Source organism: Onychostoma macrolepis, chromosome 06, assembly GCF_012432095.1.
Source record: "Onychostoma macrolepis isolate SWU-2019 chromosome 06, ASM1243209v1, whole genome shotgun sequence".
NCBI classification, from domain to species: Eukaryota; Metazoa; Chordata; class Actinopteri; order Cypriniformes; family Cyprinidae; genus Onychostoma; species Onychostoma macrolepis.
The window spans coordinates 10888292-10909816 of record NC_081160.1 but is presented as its reverse complement, the minus strand read 5'-3'; the positions used below and the strand labels follow the sequence as shown (position 1 = coordinate 10909816).

The window sequence follows — 21525 nt, the reverse complement described above, 5'->3', positions numbered from 1 at the left end:
AACATATTGGTGTCCTCTGACCTCCACTGTGTGTTTTTTTGTTTTTTTTTTGTTTCACAGTAATAAGTACGTCATACAAACAAATTAAATAATGGATCATGGAACAACATGAAAGTGAGTAAATGATGACAGAATTTTAATTTTTTGAGTCAACTATCCCTTTAAGACCAGGTGTAAACAGAGTCATAGGATGTTTTCAGACCTAATTCAGTTCAGGGGTCACCTTTGACTTATAAGGCAAAGTGCAATAACATCACATTCGCATAATAAATATTATGGTCTTCTGAATTTAAGATAAGTTAAACACTTCAAGCAGGCTTTTGTGCTTTTTTCAGCTTTTGTGTAAATCTACTTTCTGTGTAAATCTACTTACTTTCCATTTTAAAAATCCTTCTGTTATACTGTGTCAATTCTCTTCAAGGACAAGGGAATGGGGAAAGAAACCGTCTCGAAGGATTGTAATCTCAAAAGCTGTTTTGTCCTGTTCACACTGTGATAGCATGAAACCAAACAATGGTTGCCATTTGTTGGAGTATAACAAAAAACAGTCACAGACTTTTTCTACCAGACTGATCTGCGAGAGAGCTCTCTCATGAAACAGCGAATCAAAAAGTGTTTAGAGATTTCTTTGAGAACTTGCTGTGTATATCATTGAAAACCTTCTATACATATAACGTTTTGTTTTTGAGCCTACAATTTTCAGTGTCTGATTTTAACCTGAGTTTTGAGGATGTTTACCTTGACTAGCTCTTTACCTTCATTCGCTTGTGCCCTGATGTTGTGGGCTTTGTTGTCACCTCCACTGGTCCAGGCCTGCCAAGGAGACGAATTACCGCGTGACATGGTGCATGGCTGGCTGAAAAGACGGATCCTTGACAGTTTGGGGATGGATGAGCCTCCTCTGCCAGTGCTTCAGCTGCCAACACAGCAAGCGGTGAACAAAGTTGTGCATCATGTAGCTTCGCGAATGACTAGGGAGACAAGAGTGGAAAGAAGACACCATCAGGAGTCCTCACAGATCATTCTGTTCCCAAGCTCAGGTGAGCTTATTTCATGTCCATTAGCTATATGAAAAACAATAATGTCTAACATCATGATATTTGGTAAGATTCTCGGCTCCTTAATATATATATCTTAATATTTTGAAGTGGAACTCATACATACAATAGCTTTAATACACATATTCTAATAAACATATTCTAAAAGTATGCTTTCAATTTCTGAATTAACTCTGTGATTTGATTTGGGTGGAGGGATGGTAGTAGTTTGGCATAATTATTGATTATTGTTATTTCTTTCTACTTTGCTACTTATAAATATTTGAAAAACATTTGTAAGTAAAATCGAAGTCATGTCTGAAGCAACACAGAAAAGGGGGGAAAACAGCTACCCTGCTTATCAATATGGGTGGTGCAAACAACATTAAGGAACATGTAAAAAAAAAAAAAAACTCTGTTAAAATGTTGGATAATTTGACATTTTTGTGTCAGGGTAAGGTTAAATTGTAAAATATCATATGGTGTGACTTTCCAAAAACCTAATGATATTTATGAATTAATGTTTTGTTTTTTGTTTTGTTTTGTTTTTTTAAATAATTGTCAACATGTGTATACTTAAGTTTTAAATGTGGGAGGGAAATATGGTATTATTTCTGATAGCCGCATGGCATTTTTAGAGTCATTACTGTTGAAAATTGTATAAAGTTTTTCAAAACCATATGATACAAACATGAATTGAAAAAGTACACTTCTAAGAACTTGCCACATCTTAAACTAGATGTTTTAAAAGATTTATTGTTTATTTATCATGGACACTTGTCATTGACCCACCTAAGGCTGAAATCACTAAATCATTTGGTCCCACTTTATATTAGGTGGCCTTAACTACTATGTACTTACATCAAAAAATAAGTACAATGTACTTATTGTGGTCTATTGTATTGCAAAACACTTTTGCTGCTATTAAGGTGGGATACGGGTAGGTTAGGGACAGGTTTGGTGGTATGGGTAGGTTTAAGGGTGGGTTAAGGTGTAAGGTATAAATTTAATTACAGAAATTAATTACATCTGTAATTACATATAGGTATTTTTAAAAATATAAGTACAATGTAAAAACATGTATGTACACAATAAGTGCATTGTATCAAATTATTAATTTAAATGTAAGTACATAGTAGTTAAGGCCACCTAATATAAAGTGTGACCAATCATTTTTTTTAAAACAGAGGCTATTTTGACAAATTAACATAGTTTCAATTGCTGTACATTCTGACCTTTCTTATTAACTTTCAGAGTCTACATGCAAAAACATGCCTGATAACTCCTCTGAGGCTGCATCTGGACACTTTACTTACTACTTTCAGCCCTCTCTGGACAGCCAGGACTCCATCATCACTTCTGCCCACTTCTGGTTCTATGCTGGAGAGGCCATTGCTTCTAGGAACATTTCAGCGCCTCTTTTCATCCTCACCCCTTACCATGAGCTGCTCCAAGCATCTGTAAGTCCAGTCAAACGCTGCACTGATGGCTGGACGACCTATAAGTTAGATCTCCATCTCCACGTTGCCATGGCTATAGGCCCTTTCATGCTGCAGGTCCGTTGCCCATCCTGCAGTTGCTATGATTCAGAAGATAAAACACCCTTTTTGCACCTCCACACCCGTTCAAGCGGCCCCGACCGCTCACGGAGGGCGCCCAAAATTCCTTGGTCACCTGCTGCTATTGAAAAGCTTAGGAGACCTGCTTCTGATGACACAGATTGCAAAAGAGAACAGATAGAAATCTCCTTCAAGGACCTTGGCTGGGACAACTGGATTGTTCATCCTACAGCCTTCACCTTCTACTACTGCCATGGCAACTGCTCCAGCGCTGAGCGCACTACTACCCTACTTGGCATCAACCAGTGCTGTGCTCCTGTTCCAGAGAGCATGAAGTCTCTCCGTTTCACCACCACCTCGGATGGGGGATACTCATTCAAGTACGAGACCCTGCCTAACATCATACCAGAAGAGTGTAACTGCATCTAACACTCTGCCGTGGCTTAGTTTTGAGATTATCTGTAGAGTGCGAGTATGTTTTTTTTGAACAAAAATCAGCTATTTTAAATGAATGAGCAAATAATGTGTACATTAAAACTGTGTGAAAGATATATTATCTGATTGTAAATTTAACTTTATCAAATGCTTAACTTCAGTAACATTACAATTTTGTTAATACACAAACACCAGTTTTCTGTAAAACGTTGCTCGGGAAAGTTTATCAAACATATACAGCATCAAATGAGGACTTTTTGCAGTTTATTTCTTTATGCAAATAAGACAATTTGTATTAAATTAAACAGCCATTTACAGAGAGAAGCATCTTAACCTTGTACACTAAGCTCTTTGAAAAATTATTTTAAAATACTTAAACTGCACATTACCCAGATACCTATGACAATAAAGAACAAATGTTTGAAAAACAGACGTGTCATTATTATATAATATTTATCCACTTTTACCCTATCAATAATTGTTCACCCGGGTAGCTAAATGAGATACTGCAGAAAAAAAGTTTATATAATCTTCCTTACATCAAAACACTATTTAAACGTTTTATAAAGACACCCGTGTAGCACTCTCTGCTTCTGTTTCCTGAACTATTTAAACACTTTTTGTTTTTAATCTAGGCCATCAATCAAATGGGTGACTGATTAATAATTAATCTCAAAATTATGTTCAGAGGAATACATTAAAGCATAATGTGTTAACTGCTGTTGATTATTTAGCAGATACTTTAAAACAAGCTACAAACTAAATTATTAGCCCCAAAAAGCATGTTGGGTTTGCACAAGGGCACAGTGAAAAGGAATATCTGTATTATGATTTAAACACAGGACTTTTGGCTTACGAAGACCCTTATAAGACCATAACATTCTTATTATAATATATAGGTTCAAATGCTGAGGGTAAGAAACAAAGGACACATTTATTTTTTAAAGAGGCATCAAACAATGTTGTAGGCCACCGATACAACCATGGATTTGGATTTTTATGTCTAATATTAACATGGCAGCCACTGCAAGAAGGGATCCATTAAATACAGGCATTAACAGGTATTTCTAGGCCACTGGCATAACTGGAGTCATTTAAATACATTTATTCATTTAGCAGATGGTTGTATGCAAAGTGACTAAAAAATTAGGTTATAAAAAATAATTTATCAGACAATAATAGTCTTCATCTCATATAAGTCTACATTTCAAACATATTTGTCAAAGTACTATTCCTTTGCTAAGATGTAGAACTTCGTGTTAAATATTACTTGGGTCACCAATAATGTATACTTTACCAAAGACATAAACAGTGTGCATCTATATAATGTCATTGCAATCTGAATTCCGGTTTAACATAAATCCCATGTAAACCACAGATATGTTACATATGAAGTAATGCAATAGCATGTTGCATAGATGTTTTTTTTTTAAACAGTAATACAAAGCATGACACCTTTTAATAAACATTTCAAGCATTTTCCAGGTTCTTTATATATATATTTTTTAAATCTGATCAGATGCATTGTGTACTGCAATAATTTTATTCAGAATTTCTAAATACAAAATCCTTAAAATGCATATCAATAAGACAGACAACATTTTTGCGCCCTTGCTACTGTTTGAAAAATGTCTTCCCTCAACCTACGATATTTACATACAGGACAATGTTCCAAAAATATATGACCACACATGATTGTACTCCAATGAAAAAAGCAACATAACATAAAACACAAACACTTCTGTTTTTCAGACGAAGACACCATACATCTTTCATTTCATTGTAATAATCTGAACAGGATGATCTGTGAATTTTGGCTAAAGGCTTCAATTAATACTGATAATAATGAACAGTATTTATAAATATCTTCAACACAGGGAATGTGTCTTCGTTCTCATGCTGTTGTTACAATACACTATGAACAAATATAATTGCTTGGTAGAGAAAGGTACAGTAATGTGGATTATAAGAGCTGGTTTTTCTATAGTCTTTAAATTTGGCAGCTATGGTTTTAATACTGTAAGTAATACTTCTTCTGATATGCATTTAGAGGAGCACACAAAATCTTGTCAATAACTGCTCTCTGTTATTTGTATCTCAGCCTTGAGTTGATCTATTCAATGGCAGATGAACAGGAAATCTTGTCAACGACTGCCCACCAAAATTTACATTTCAGCCTGGAGTTGGAAAGCTGTTAGTCTCTTCAAGCATGACCCTCTTTAAAAACAGAAAAGGAAAATATATATTATTAAATATCAAATAACATCAATCATCAAATATCAAAAAAAGTGCACAAAAATCACATTAAAACATGGCAATTTACTGTACGACAAGACGCACTTCAGATCTGATTGGAATTAATGACTTATGTCTTATGAACAGAGTTTGAATATAACTTATTCACCAGCCAATTTGGCTGCTAAAATTTTTAAATTCTATCCAAAATATCATAAAAATAAACCTGTTTATCAAAGCATAGATTTAAATATATTTATCATAAAATTATATATGTATTATTAGTATTACTAGCTATTATTTATTATACTGAATCCTAGCAAATGTTCTGCGACTTCTCTTATAAAACTAAATTTATTTAGTTGTAAACTCCAAATATAGCCAATTTCAAAGTGCAAGTTTAATGGCAAACATGCTGAAAACTAGCAGACAGGGTATCAGTTTATAAGGTTATCAGCTATTTCCTCACAAAAGTCATTCTCACTCCCAAGGCATCCGATGATGATGAAATCATGCTGCAATATATCATGTATGCAAGCATATGATTTCATGATGATAAAATTGAACTTTGCATCAGTATATTTATGGTAAATGTTCCTTACTGAAAACTATGAGTTTACCGGCAGTGTTGCAATAAAGATGCCAGAGGGTGCTTTTGGTGTCTGCATAAGGACACACAAAAAATGTCTTGGATATGCAGCATTTATTGAATGCGCTGAAAAAGTGGTCTCTTGGTCTCTTCCCGAGTGTACCGTAGTTCCCGCAGTTTTGCTAATTCCGGAGGCTCTGATAATGATGATATGCAAAGTGATAGGCTAAATGTGTGGACACATTAGCGATATTTCAGCAAATTTCATGGGAAAAAAAGATCTACTGTCAATTTCAAACAAAGCAGCTGTTCATCCATTTTTTTTTTTTTTTTTTGCAATTTTTGTAAATCTAACACGAGTGAAATCTACGTGGGAAACTTTTTTGCCTTGGCGCAAACGTGACCAAACGTGACCACACTTTTCCTTAATTAATTAACAGCGTTACCCGCGATGGTTGATTTTCACTCGTGTTTGGTGGGTGTTAATTTCAAATCATATTTATACAAACGTGATGTGAAAGAAGTGTAGCCCAAAACAAACCTTTTTCCTTGGAGCTGACGTAGCCCTCCTGAGCTAGGTTGAGTCGGTTTTGCTCAACAGCAATTCTGTTAGAGTCTGGACCACTGCTGTGTGAAGCCCCTACATTCTCATGGTGGTAGGTCTGGTCCAGATGTCGCATTTTTAGGTGTCTCTGTAGACCAGTGTTGGCGTCACCCAATGACTCCCGTCCCAAGTCTCCCAGGAACTCAGCCTTAAGCTTGCCAGTGGAGTCCTTTTTCAGGACAGCCTGATATCCCGGGGGTGCACTGGCAAGGCGGTGACAGATAGTGGATGTGGATGACCTGTGTATGGGGAGCCTCCGAGCCGATCGACTACGAAGGGTGTCCCTCACACCACCAATTCCCAGGTGAAGGATTTCCAGCACAGTCAGCGCCAGGCAGAGTATACTGACAACATACATAATGATCAGGAAGATGGTCTTTTCAGTGGGACGCGAGACAAAGCAGTCCACGGTGTGTGGGCATGGGCTTCGGCTACAAATGTAGGATGGCACAACTTCAAAACCATACAAAACATACTGGCCAAAAAGGAAGGCTATCTCAAAGGCAATGCGAGAGACCAACTGTAGCACATACACCTTCATGAGACCATCTCTCTTGATGCGACGACGACCATCATGCTTCGCAGACTTCGCATCGGATGCAGGGGCAGACTTGGCTGCAGCTACCACTTTACTATCCTTTTCAGAGGGCTCAATCTCCTCCAAGATCATGGGAACTTCATCATCCATTTCGTAAGCCTCGTCATAGTCACGGCTCAAACCTCGATGAACCATAGACAGCAGTTTGCGTTTGCGTGGTCGGTATTCATCTTCAGCCATTCGAGCAATTTTGTGCATGGCAAAGCCCAGGTACATAATGGATGGTGTGGTGATCATAATGATTTGAAAAACCCAGAATCGCACATGTGATAGAGGGGCAAATGCATCATAGCATACATTTTCACAACCGGGTTGTGCAGTATTACATACAAACTTGCTCTGTTCATCTTGATAGATAGTCTCACCGCCTACCACTGTCAGAACAATTCGGAAGATAATGAGGAGTGTGAGCCAGATCTTTCCCACAAATGTGGAATGGTTGGAGATCTCATCGAGCAAGCGTGTCAAGAAGCTCCAACTCATGTTGCCACCAACACAAGAGACCTGATCTGCAGAATAAAAAAAAAGAAAGAAGAAGAAAAAAAAAAAAAACAGGTAATGGGATCATAGAGGCATTGAATATGGGACACACAACTTCACAATTAAAAGGGTTCAAGTGTTCTCCCTTTGAGAATTAATGCAGTAACCAATGCATGTCATTACTTGCATTTGTTTAATGCTGTAAAACTTTATATTATTATTTGACAAGTGCTTCATTCTGTTCTGTGATGATGAACGTTGGAGTTCCAGCAGGTGTCAGTGTTCAATACAGACACAGACACACACTTGATACACACACAAACCTCCATTACAGGGTTAAGGCTAGGAGAGATACGTATAGCGGTACTGGGCATGAGCAGATCAATACAGCATAATTTTTGTCACACTGTACAACAATAATTACCATTTTTTCATTATTGTAAGGGGTAGGTGTAGACATTAATAAAACACAATCTAATAGGTAGAAAATTACATTACATTTCATTGTTCGTTTCCGGTTGGATCAATTAATTAATTAATTACTTGGAGGATAGCATACAAGTAAAAAAAAATAAATCCATAGTGAGTGGTAAAGATTGTTACAGTACATTATTCAATTATTGCAGGTTCCCATTCAACTGACTTTACCTTTTCCATGAATTTTGGAGTTACAGTTGAAGATATAAATTCTTAAAGTAGGATTTGTGCAAGTGAGAGCACTTTTGTAAAAATCTATAGTGCAGTGCACATATTTATGTGCCAACAGAGGAATAGACCAAATGACTTCTAACACTTAAGGCTTAATGTACAAAAAAATTGAGTTCCACTGCATTACAAGTGAACCACAGGTTAAATATTTTTTTTTTAGATTATTATAAGGACAATAACTCAAACATGAGCAAATTATTCTATTCATGCATGTTACGTCCTTTTATGGAAATGTACTGAGTAGCTGCATGCCAACATCAGCAACCTCACCTGTGAGCTGGAGCTTCAAATATAAGGACAAGTTACAGCAGGTCACTACCTGACATGAACAAAGACTGAGGTTCTGTGGTCAAGAGAAAGCTAGAAGGAGGAGTTGTGAAAAGTCATGGGTGTACTCAGACAATTCACATTCCATCTCCACTATTGAAACAGTAAAGCTTCTAAGTGTCGATTGTATAGTGATCTGTTAGCCCAATACAGTGATTACAGCATTTTATTTAATATCAAATTATGGTGACGAGTTCTCTCTAGGCTTGTAGTACAGATAGGCCACAGAAGACAACTGCTTGTAGAAACACAACTGTGCATACTTTGCCACAGTACTCTCTGAATTGACTGTCCCTCATCATCCCCCAAAATAAATAAGATATGACACACAATGCAAATTTCAGAAAGAAAACACCATTACATCCCTAAAGTTCAAGCTGAGCGGAATGATTGTTGATTGGTGTCTGACTATTCACACTTCTAAAGGTGAGTGATGTGTTTTTCAACAACACCTTTAGAGTACAAACACACATGCCAGAGTGAAAAAAATAAATAAATAAAAAAAAAATAAATAATAATAATAATTATACACATATGCAATATTCCTAGACAAAAAGGTTTAAAAAAATGCTAAATTACATAGCTAATGAAAGTGTAAATATAAATTATTGTATAATAATAATAATAAATTTTATCTTTTTTTTTTTTTTTTTACCCAGCTCTACATGTTTTTAAATTACCTCGACAGGTTTTTAGTTAAATTTGATTTATTAATCGATTTAATAAAGATCCTTTGGCATACTGAGCTGATTAAACTTTCTTTTAAGTTTTATACGCGGCAACTTTGTATCAACAACAACGAAAAGAAATCTGAATTCTCAAAAGTCACATGTTGCTCCGGTAAATGCAGTAGCCTACCAGTGCACCTTAAACAGGTAAGAAACAACAAAAACATTCACATACCTTCGTCTAACAGGTGATTAGTGCTGCTGTGTTCAGCTGTTGACAATACTTATATGTTTGACCAAAACTCCGATACTAGCCTGCCACTTGTTTTTCAATTTTCCAACCCCTTTTTTTTCACGTTAAACCATACACTGTTTGGAAACCCACACCACGTGAGCATCCATCCTAAGCAGCGTTTTCACCTCCTCTACACCCACACTCAAGGCCTTTAAACCTGAAACCTGAGCTCAAAAAAAAAAAAAAAAAAAAAATTAACAATTAATTCAGTATCCACCTCTATCGAGTTATCAGGAATGGTCAATATGTAGGCTAATATTTAAGAACGCGATATGAAGAAAACAAAACAAAAAAAAAAACATGAAGTGAATTGGCCACGTCTCAAAAGAAGTCTCGCTATATAAAAACAACAACAACAACAAAAGTAAATATTTCCCCTATAAAATCAAAGTTCATTTATTAAATAGCCTATAATTAAATATATCAACTAAATATAAATTTTAATAGGTGGCATATCTGCAGATGTCTGTCTCAGTACGTTTTGTCTTAAAGAGTTTTTTTTTTTTTCTGTATATAAACTAAAAAAAGTTTGTATTGATGAACATTATTTTTCTAGTTACAAAATACACTTTTAATTCTACTTCCTTTAATTCAAATTGTAATTATGTTTCTTGTTTGCTTCCTCACTTCAAATTAGTTTAAATTTCAGGAATTGAATTGGAAGTTAACAGGCATTCTCAGTTTACTTGTCATATATCAGCATCCAAGAAAATGTCCAAATGTAACAGGGCCAAGCTGCAACTTATATAAGCTATAATGTTAAATATTTTTTCCGCTTTCATTTCACTTAAAAATTTCAGATGAGGCATTCCTTTCCCTCACAAACAGAAAATACTGCTTAACATTCAGATGTGAACCATAGATTTGACATGTCTCAAAGTTGTGTGCAAAGTTTACCGGATGTTGCAGCAGCTGTCCAGTTATGTGTGTGCATGTGTGTGTCTTAATATACATTTATTTATTTAGCATATATCTGATACAACCCATAATAATGTTGAAAAAAAAAATACAGATGACTAATTTGATTGCATTCAATATAACTGTTAAGTAAATAATGTGGAGATTTCTAATGTGGAGTCTTTTTTTGTCATAAAATGTGGGAACGCTGCGTAAACTGATTTAATGCATCACAGTCACCAAGCATAGGAAAAGATCACAAGACTAATTGCTACAAAACTGCTAGAACATACAGAAAGAGAAAGTGAGAAAAAATCTTAGATCCACGTAAATGCATCAACAATAATAGTATTGGAACAGCTATGCAAATATATATATATATAATGTTATATAATAAAATAATAATGAATAAATAGAGAAAGTAAGACAGACAGAAATAAAGTTTCATCATAACAGACTCAGACTGAAAACAGGTAATGAAAGGAGTGGAAGGATGACTTTTTTTAACAAATGTAAAAAATTAATTGAAAAAAGGATTACTAGTATGCGTGTCATAGCATAAATTGTGTGTAATAGCACACAACACTCAGCTTAAAAATTTTAATACATCAACTCAAAAAAGTGAGCTCATACTGAAGTCAAGTTTGGAGAAGGAAAAAGAGCTGAACAGAAATGCAGCAGAAAACGACTGGCTTGTTTTCAAGGTGAAATAATTCTAAACTTACCAAAAAAAAGAAAAAAAAAAGAAAAAAGAATGACGACCAACTCACTTATGTGCAACAATCATTCTCAAATCTATCTCTCCTTCTGCCATGTATTGGACATAATGAAAAGCGGTGTAATATTTAAAGAGTTTATTGTGTTTACAAAAATAAAAGTTATGATTTCCCTACTGGAGACCAGTACAAAGATGAATAAATACTCATTAAATACATTTTACATTGAATGACAATATGCTTTCAACTTTGTTAACAACATGTACTTATAAAACAAAGCCATTTCACTATTTTTCAAGCCATTTCAATTATTTCAAGAAATAAAAGTGCAGAACATCTGAGGGACACAAACGACTTGGCACAAAACTGCACGTGGTTGTACTAAATTTTCTCTTCACAGCTATTTGAGGTTTCTTTTGCCTGTGACCATTAAGTTTTGACGTGTAATCACTAGCTCCCTTTTTATGCTCTCTGTACAAGTGCTGGAATAGAATATTGGGGAAAAACAACAATGGTTACACATCACATTTATGAGCTAGATTTATGCTTGTTTTCTTATAAAACAAATAAACACAAAACACTTAAGTCCAAGTTCATTACGAAGAGTCGTGTACCTATACAGTTCATAAATATCTTCAACAAAGTTTCAAAGAGTGAGAGGGTATTTTAGTTCAGTAATGTGTCTTAACTAACATTGCATTAACACCACCAACACTCAAGTAAACCGGTTATTCTCCTGTGATCTGCATAACCCAATTATGAACCTTTCTGAGAGCACATTGAAAGGCTTTTCACCCTGAGATAAAAATACACCTTCACTTCCACATTCATACCATCCAAAGAAACCTATTTACAAATAAACTGTTTGTGCATGCATAGTTACGTATTATAAGGTGTGTTGGTGTTGGTTGGTGACAAAGCCAAAAAGGCACTCTGTGCAGCTTTGTTACTGCACAATTAGTATATAGAGGAGGCATGAGCACAACCAAGAAAATATAATAATGAAATTTGGGGCTTATATAGAGACAAAAACACAAATAGTCCACATTTACACAAAGACAGTAATGCAGATTAAAAGCAGGTTTAGGCAGGATTCTTCATGATGTAAGGTAGGTGCTTTTCTTTAACACTGTGGCTAGTGGTTACTGCTTGATAGTAGTCAGTTTGACCCCAAACATGGTTTCCCAATGATTCGTGATCCAGTTGACCAGGTCTTGTACCAGCTCTTCATCTTCAGCATGTAAAGACCATGTCTTTTCTTTCTTGGCCATCTGTCAAAAACAAACAGCAAAAACCTCCATCTATTCTATCCATATAGTAGCCATGTGTTACATCCAGGCAATTGCTCTTGGTTTCTTTATGGCAGTGGTTTTCAAACCTCTCCATGAAGTACCCCCAGCACTGCACATTTTGTATGTCTCCCTATATGTGACCCTGGACCACAAAACCAGTCTTAAGTTGCTGGGGTATATTTTTAGCAATAGCCAAAAATACATTGTATGGGTCAAAATTATCCATTTTTATTTTATGCCAAAAATCATTACGATATTAAGTAAAGATCATGTTCCATGAAGATATTTAGTGAATTTCCTACCATAAATATATCAAAACTTAATTTTTGATCTGTAATATGCATAGCTAAGAACTTCATTTAGATATCTTTAAAGGTGATTTTCTCTTACTTTTTTTGCACCCTCAGATTCCAGATTTTCAAATAGTTGTATCTCAGCCAAATATTGTCCTATCCTAACAAACCATACATCAATGGAACGCTTATTTATTTTGAAAAATTGACACTTATGACTGGTTTTGTGGTCCAGGGTCACATATATGACACACCCACTTCAGGTCTTGCAGTCTCCACTAATGAGCTGATGAGTTGAATCAGGTGTGATAGATGAGGGAGACATACAAAATGTGCAGGGCTGGGGGTACTACAGGACAGGTTTGAGAACCACTGCTCTGTGGTTTAGTTGAGAACATGTGAAGATGTACCCACACACCTCATCGTAAAGTTTTAGGTCCACCTGGCATGGATCTGATGAAAACAGATGAATGGAACTGACACAACTGATTGGCTGAGTTTCCTGAACGGTCACCTTCCCACTGCTCATTTGGCCCTCAGGTTGGCTCTTGCTCCATTGGTGGTCTTCATCAAGGAGAAAAAGCATTTCTTTGGTGGCTAGTACACTCACAGAGGCCAAAGAGCCATCTACTGTAAGAAAAAAGAAAGTGAGACCTTGTAAAATAACTTTGTCCTTACAAAAAGCTTGAGTATGAAAGATTTGGCCCTTTAGCAGTTGAGGTGTAAAATGTTTAGCGTAAAAAGTAACTCACAGAGGAATACAGTTTTGTTATTATGCCAGTTGAGCTTCAGCTCAGCTCAATAGGCATTTATCAGAGCGAATATGATAATCAGATTTAACTTAGGCTTTTATTCACATATAAAACACGGATCAACGCAAATACATAGAGCATATTAAATATGGTAAATGCAGGCTCAAAGTGCTCGCTTGATGTGCGAAAACCATTAAAGTTACTTAAGTACATTCGAGTTCCTATGAAGAACCTATGAAGTTTGTTCTAGAGACAATTCTTTAGATGGTTCTTTTTAATGATCTGTTGCATTAATAATGTTGTTCATTAGTTGTAGCTGAACTGTCAGAACTAACATATGGTAGCGAATGTGCACTGTAATAGTCAGACATCCTTCTCTTTTTTTCATGGATATAATGTATTCAAGCAAAGGCGAATTAACTGAAAAATCAATTAAACATTTATTTAAAAAATTATAATAATTGGACAACTCGAATATTTATACTCTGATAGTTTAAATTATAAATAATTATTATAATCTTACTGTAAGGGTATGGCAAGGAAAGAGTTTTGAACAGTGAATTAACAACATGCATATTTTTTTGTTGCATTTGCCAAGAAACAGCAAGACACCATTCTTTTATGGAAAATACAAACTCATCAGATGCATTTCACCAACAACAGTACAGGCACAAATGATAGCACAGCTCCGCTCACTGACCACCCACAGAGATAAAATAAGAACATCTTGCAGGAAAGAGAACAAAATGTCTGTTTGTGATATTAGATGTACTTTGTGTTTATTCATCAAAATCTTCTGTGTATGTTAGTGTTAATGAGCTTTTTGGCAGGCGCACGCAACTGAAAGCACAAACGACTATATGAAACCGTTTGTGTGTGGGAGAAAAGGGCATGAGTGATGTTTCAGGATGTTCTTGTTTTTTTTAAGATCATTGTAAGATTGGCTGGGTTTGGTCTCACCAGCTGAATGCTTATCACGCCACAAGTCTAGCCTGCTGTGAGCCCTTTCAATGGGGTGGGTGTTCTGGGGGAGAGTCAGCCTGCCAGCAGGGTACTGGGACTCTTGAAAGCTGATCCAGCCGCTCACAGTTGGATGATTCTCTCAAGAAGAATCAGATAAATCTGTTTTCTGTGACTCTCCCTTCTTGCGTCAAGACATCAAAGTTTGGTTCCAAGGATAACAGCAGGATACTAACAAAAGCAAGCACTGATACATACACCTTTGTGTCCTTGTGTTAACCTGGGCAGCACTATTTCCCACAGTTATCTGATGAAAGTGTGTATGAATCATTAAAGAACTGTAACTTTCATGTGTGAGTCACATTAGAGCTTGAACTGAGGTGAATGGGACACACTGGGCTATAAACCAGACCATAAATTCCCTGGAGGTGAACATCACACCCATCTTAAGCTTTATTTAGTCTAATAATGTCTAATTCTGTAATGTATCAGATATAAATCAGTCTACCACTACAAGTTCTGCTACTCTAACCATTTGTAGCTTTTTCCCCATTACAGGCAAGTCATCACATGCTGTAGACACCATATAATTTCTTGCTTATCTTCATCCTGGAGTACATAGACACTCACCTTGGTGAAGGAATGCTAAAAGGTACCGGAAAGGAGGATGGCCGTCGTCTTCTTCACATGGCAGGGCATCCTCACAGACTAGATGCCTATAGAACAGACAGATTTAAAATATGTTAAGAAATGACTTGTGGGATAATATGTGTAACTTGGGATCACTAATAAAACTGGTCTTTTTTAACTGTGCAAATGAGAGTATTCTTTGAGACTATTCTCACACATTTTATGCATTACGTTTTGGGTAGGATAGGCAGGCAGAAAAATGAAAAGCCTGAGGCAGAGATAAAGACAGACAGAGTTGGAGAGGGAAAAAATGCCTGCCTATTTGCACTGCGTACCAGAGGTGGTGCTGTGGGTTGAGCCGAGTGGTGGAGATTCCCTTCAGCTTGCTTTCAGACTTTGGGGCCAATTCCCTTGCAATTTCTGCATGAAAACATAGTGCTGTAGTGAGGAAGAATATCTGCACAATTTCTTCACAAACTCTAAATCTAAAAAGCTCTAAAAAGAGCTTTTCACATTATGTACACATAATTCTGTTCACGTAATTGCTTTTTGAAAATTATTGACTGTGCCATGCCTTCAATTAAATAAATTAGTATAATTGAACATTTAGACCCTTAAAGAAAAAGATTAAAAACAAAAGAGAATGTTTCAGCAAACCAAATAAAGGTCAAATAAAGCTGCAAGCAGAAATGATAGGACTAAGCATTAACATTTTGATCTTAAAAAAAAATTACTGAAATTGTTTCCACTTTAATTTGCTGATTTAATGTGAAAATGCTTATGATTACAAATTTTAATATTAGGTGCGAGTAATCTAGATTAATTACAGAAACTGATGATTTAGTTTCTTATGCTAGGTCTTTTGACTTCTAATGTATTCCCTATGTTATGTTTTTTTCTTTTAATCTCCATTTGTTTTTGCTTATAGCTTTTATTACTAAACAGATGTACAAACTGATACATTTTACATTGTTGGGTGCTCTACAGTGGATTTTACAAACTAACGGTGTGCTATAGTGGGAGCATTCATAGAAATAGGAATAGGAATTCGAAGGTTGCTGGGATTGACTGATTGGATTGGTTGACTGACTGATAACTGCATGATGCCCCAGGTTGTAGAGAGAGGGCAGGAATGTCAGCCAATAGGTCTAAATCCTGGAAAGTAAATTGCCCAGTAAACCAGGTGGAAGTTTTTTTCCTCATCTTAAACCTCATAAAAGTCCTCCTTCAGGTAACACTTATTTAATCTAAACTAAAGAAACCAGTGACAGAGCACAGTAGCTATTCTACATAAAATAAATTTAAAGTCATTGCTGTGTCCAAAGGTTGCAGGGAAATAGGTTGAAAGAGAATATTTCAGAACTAGGAGACACGCATCCAAACTTTAATTGAGGATAGTAAGAATAGACTTGGTCGGTGTCGCATCATAGCTGTGTGGGCGGACTTAGCGTGGGGGAAAACGATCCTTTCCCCCTCATTGGAAAAGCATGGTATTGACCCAGAATGGTCTACATAAATTTTTTTTTGCCGCTCGACAGAGCAAGATACGTCGGAAAACCAAGCCGTATTGGGTTGGACTGTCCTTAAGATATCCGTGACGGGCCAAACGACCCAACGGAATTGCCAGAGGTGTCGTTTCCCGACACTTTCTGTTACCTGATTGAGTCTCCAGGCAAGAGACAGCTTACTACAAGCCTATACATGACGGCTTGTGAAAGTAAACATTTGTCGTTTTGTTTTGCTGAATTTTAATAAAGTGATAAAGACTAGAGCCTGTCATACTTTTTTTATTGATATATTAAAAAGAATTTGAACATTGACCAAACATAGGTAACATTAAAGGCCTACTGAAGTGCCTTGAAATGCACAGCATTATGTGGTGTGTGCTAAACGTATAGCCTAATCATTTTTACAAATACATGCCGTAAAATAAAGAGATATAAAATAACATGAAAATATCCCTTACGAAAATTAACCGTGGTTACAACCAAAAAACATGGTTACTATAAGTAAACCATGGAAAAAACAAATTAAACACGTTTTGCTACACTAACCATAGTTTAACCATGGTATTTGTAGTAAAACTGTGGTTATAGGCTACAATTTATATTTAAAACGCCCAAAAAACAGGGTTAGCCTATAGCCTACTTACTATAGTAATACCATTGTTAATTTTCGTAAGAGATTGTGTATAATAATATGAAATAAATGTTTTAATAGATTATGACATTTACATCACAAAATATCAGGGAGTGGCATTTATTTGATGTGAAGTAGGGTTGCTGAAGTAGGGTTGCTGGGTTGCGGTGCAGGGGGAACGGACTAATGACAGGTCATTGCAGGGTAAGTAGTCTAGCCTATCTGGAGTGCATATAAATATGAATATTAAGCTTGATATGTTTAACACTGTTCAGGAAGCAGACACACTCTGTCGGTTTAAATTTAGATTAAAGACCCATCTCTTTAACCTGGCTTACACAAAATACACTATCGCATTTCTATAATCCGTTAAAGGATTGTTAGGCAGCATTAATTAGGTCAACCGGAACCGGGAAGACTTCCCAAAACACCCGATGTACTTGTTACATCGTTAGAAGAACGGCATCTACACTAATATTAGTCTGTTTCTTTCTTATTCCGAGGTCACTGTAACCACCCAGATCCAGATTGTATCCAGATCAGATGGTCACTGCAGCCACCCGGATCTAGTCCGTATCCAGATCAGATGGTGGATCAGCACCTAGAGATGACCTCTACAGCCCTGAACGTCAGCGGAGACGTGGACAACTAGATAAGCCCCAGAGACTGATCCCCAGTGAAGACCCTGTCTCCTAGACGGCCATCGGGACAACACCACAGGAACCAGATGAGTCCTTTGCACAATCTGACTCTGCTTTAGCCTAGATTTAAACTGCTGATTTTGTCTGGCCAGAGGAGAATGACATTATTTTGACAAACTATTTCCCCGTCTAAATACTGTAAAGCTTTGTCTACCAGCATCCGCATATTTTGTCTTTCTTCAATTACGTTCTGCTCTCAAAGCGTATGGAGATCCTTGGGCATCTCCCATCTCCTCTCATCCTATGCAGGATTGGATTGCACCATCTGCTGGTCGGCCATCTTGTTTCTTTAATATATAATAAGATTATTGATTGCATTACAAAACCTCTTTCTATTAAAACTATTTGGAATAGGGAATTATCTGACCTTAATTTATCTGTCGACTGGGAGAGAGTGTGGTCTAATCTCAGTTTAACATCTAAAAATCTGGCTCATCGTCTTATTCACTTCGAAGTCTTTCATAGAGCATACATAACCCCTTACAAAAGATTTAAAATGAAACTACAACCGAATCTCAACTGCCATATATGTAATACTACATCATCAGGTACTTTTCTGCATATGTTTTAGGAATGTCCTGTCGTCATCAGTCTATGGACACATGTAAACCTGGTTTTATCATCCTTACTGCAAATTGATTGGTCTGTTAATCCAAGTTTGTGTCTTCTTAATGATGATTCTGGTCTCTGTATAAGTTCAATGCAAAAGAGAATGTTGTTTGCTGGTTTTACAGCTGCGAAGAAAACAATAATACAAAACTGGTTTACACCGCACATGTGTGGAAAAACATATTGGATCCGTAGCCTCCTGCAAATAGTGACTTATGAACGTACAACAGCACAAAATCAATGGGGCCAAGCCTTCTACCATCGATGATTGGCAGTGCTTTCTCTTTGATATACGTGACTGTATAAAGGAGTGACTTTCGTGTTTTTCTTGTCCTTCCCTCTCTCTCCCTTTGACTGGACTTTGAGATATTGAGTATGTGTCTGTTGTTTTTTTTATTTTGGACGTTCTGTATGGAAAATAAAAAAAATGTTGATAAAAAAAAAAAAAAAAAGAATACTGTAAAGCTGATATAAAGTCACACAGCTTTATATAAAGCTGATGTAAAGCTTCTTTGACACAATTTGCATTGTTAAAAGCGCTATACAAATAATAGTGACTTGACTTTTCTGACCTTCATCAATTCGTAGCAGTGAATGAAGAGGTATGACATCGTTCTCAAGTGCAATGTGGAGTACCACAAGGCTCAGTAATAGGACCATTGGTTTTCACGGTTTACATGTTACCATTGAGAGATATCATCAGGAAACATGGTGTTAGCTTTCATTGTTATGCTGATGATACTTAGCTCTATGGCCCGGTTTTACAGATGGGACTTAGACTAAGCCAGGATTAGGCCATAGTTCAATTAGGACGTTTAAGTAATTTTTATTAACATGCCGTAGAAAAAACATAACTGGTGTGCATCTTGAGACAAAACAATGGCACTGATATATTTCAAGATCAGTCAGTGCAAGTTTCTTTCAGTTGAAACAGCTCAGATTTACACTTTAGTCTGGGACTAGGCTTAAGCCTTGTCTGTGAAACTGGGGGTAAATTTCCTCACAGCCCGACAAAACGTACCAATCAGCAAAACAATTTGTCAAATGCAGAAACTTTAATTAATGCGTTCATGATTTCAAGGTTAGATTATTGTAATGCTTTATTGGGTGGTTGCTCTGCGTGCTTAATAAACAAACTCCAGCTGGTCCAAAATGCAGCAGCTAGCGTTCTTACTAGAACCAGGAAGTATGACCATATTAGACCGGTTCTGTCAACATTGCACTGGCTCCCTATTAAACATTGTATACATTTTAAAATCTGGCTAATTACTTATAAAAGTCCTGAATAGTTTAGCTCCTCAGTACTTGAGTGACCTCTTATTGCATAGTCTTTCACATCTGCTGCGATCTCCAAACTCTGGCCATTTGATAATACCTAGAATATCAAAATCAACTGTGGGCGGCAGGTCCTTTTCCTATTTAGCGCCCAAACTCTGGTACAATCTACCTAGCATTGTTCGGGAGACACACTGTCAGTTTAAATCTAGATTAAAGACCCATATCTTTAACTTGGCATACACATAACACACTATCACATTATGTCTCCAGTCTAGATGGTGGATCAGCACCTAGAGATTTTCAGCCCTCAGATTTTTCTCCATTTCTGTCAACGATGGAGTTTCGGTTCCTTGCCATTGTTTCTTTTTTGTTGCTTAGTTGGGGACACAATTTCTGGCAATATTGTTGACTAGATTGCACAGAGACTATCTGAAGAAAACTGAACTGAGCTAGACGATGACATCACTGAATCAACAATGAACTGACTTTAACTGTAAAATGTACTATTGTACTCTTGTCTTATCAGCTCATGTTTTTCCCTGTTTAACACTGTAAAACTACTTTGACACAAAATGTATAAAGTGCTACCATAAATAAAAGTGACTTGATTATCTCTGTAGTTTTTTCCCCCCACATGACTGTCTTTTTGGAGAATTTCTGGTGAATCTTTATGACAATAACAGGGCCAATAAGCTTGTCTCAGCACTATCCAACTTGAATCACATTGTTTGATATAATGGGTGGGGATCTGTGTAAATGGGATCAATCTTAGACCTAAATTGACATGCTCAATTTTAAAATGCAGACTAAGCTGTAAGTGTTTCTGAGTCAAACTGGGTGTGTAGATACCTGGAGGTTTTTTAACCAGTAATGGAGGTATTGACACATTTTGATATGGACATCACTTAAAGTAAAGTCCTTGCAGTTTATAAGAATCAGTGATTAAATGAACCAGATGTTGATTTATTAGATTCTCTGATGGATTCAGTTCAGTGAAGCATTCATCAGACTGATTTAAACTGGTGACTTGTCTACTTGACCTATTTATGAAAAGAACTGGTTCACACAAATCCTTTTCGTTCAGCCTGCAAAGGGTGTCTCAATAGAAATATCAATAAATGTTTTTTGTGTTTTTTTTTTGGCCATTATTTTTTGGTATATAATCTTTTTATTAAATCATATTCAATATAGATTGCAAATTCACATTCAAAATTCAAGGTAAAATGCTACATTTTTCTGAAGTGCTGAATATACAGCATCAGGTAAACGGCAATGCTGAAAAGCAATGCCGTAAAAAAAGAAAAAAAAAAAGAACAGGTTTTTAAGGGAAAAAAAGTGTGTAAAAAAATAAGATAGATATAAAATGAGATACAAGAAGAAAAAAAAATAGTACAGTACAGTTAAACTGAAAACAAACTGCAACAAAACATTTTGATTCAGTTCATCTCTTTTGCATCTCAGTTTTTCACTGAATAATGACGGATGAGGAAATATTGGGCTCTCAGAGAAACCTTGTAGATAGAAAATCTAAATAAAACGGTTCTGGGTTTTGGTTATACGTGTCGAGATGCACAAGTGCTACTGTAGAGCTCCATTTGCCAATGAATTGGTTTGAACACTGCACGTGCTTCAGAGATCATCACTCCTGGGTGGAGTTCCCATAGCGTCAACTGTTGAGGCAGCGCCAATATGACAGAATGAAAGGGAACATGATATGTCTGTT

General features: G+C 36.3%; 3 protein-coding genes across 6 annotated transcripts in view; 1 reads left to right on the top strand and 2 right to left on the bottom strand.

The window, feature by feature from the left end:
• Positions 1 to 454: 454 nt before the first annotated feature.
• inha (inhibin subunit alpha) lies at positions 455 to 3794 on the top strand. The gene is made up of 2 exons (XM_058779794.1): positions 455 to 1040; positions 2292 to 3794. The coding sequence occupies exons 1-2, from the start codon at positions 731 to 733 to the stop codon at positions 3023 to 3025; spliced, it is 1044 nt and encodes a 347-aa protein (XP_058635777.1). The 5' UTR covers positions 455 to 730; the 3' UTR covers positions 3026 to 3794.
• Positions 3795 to 3940: 146 nt separating this feature from the next.
• Positions 3941 to 9660, bottom strand: LOC131542792 (gap junction gamma-1 protein-like). Its single transcript, XM_058779793.1, has 3 exons — positions 9476 to 9660; positions 6397 to 7566; positions 3941 to 5248 (listed from the first exon to the last, which is right to left on the bottom strand). The coding sequence occupies exons 2-3, from the start codon at positions 7538 to 7540 to the stop codon at positions 5235 to 5237; spliced, it is 1158 nt and encodes a 385-aa protein (XP_058635776.1). The 5' UTR covers positions 7541 to 7566; positions 9476 to 9660; the 3' UTR covers positions 3941 to 5234.
• Positions 9661 to 11271: 1611 nt separating this feature from the next.
• Positions 11272 to 21525, bottom strand: part of stk11ip (serine/threonine kinase 11 interacting protein) — a 37246-nt gene continuing 26992 nt past the window's right edge. For 3 of the 4 annotated variants that reach the window (XM_058778746.1, XM_058778749.1, XM_058778747.1), the window contains exons 23-26: positions 15411 to 15495; positions 15076 to 15161; positions 13152 to 13363; positions 11272 to 12419 (exon numbers count right to left, since the gene is read on the bottom strand). In XM_058778746.1, coding sequence (XP_058634729.1) covers positions 12291 to 12419; positions 13152 to 13363; positions 15076 to 15161; positions 15411 to 15495 — 512 coding nt within the window. In that variant the 3' untranslated portion in view covers positions 11272 to 12290. The remainder of the gene's footprint in view (positions 12420 to 13151; positions 13364 to 15075; positions 15162 to 15410; positions 15496 to 21525) is intronic. The other variant, XM_058778748.1, reaches the window with a different exon arrangement.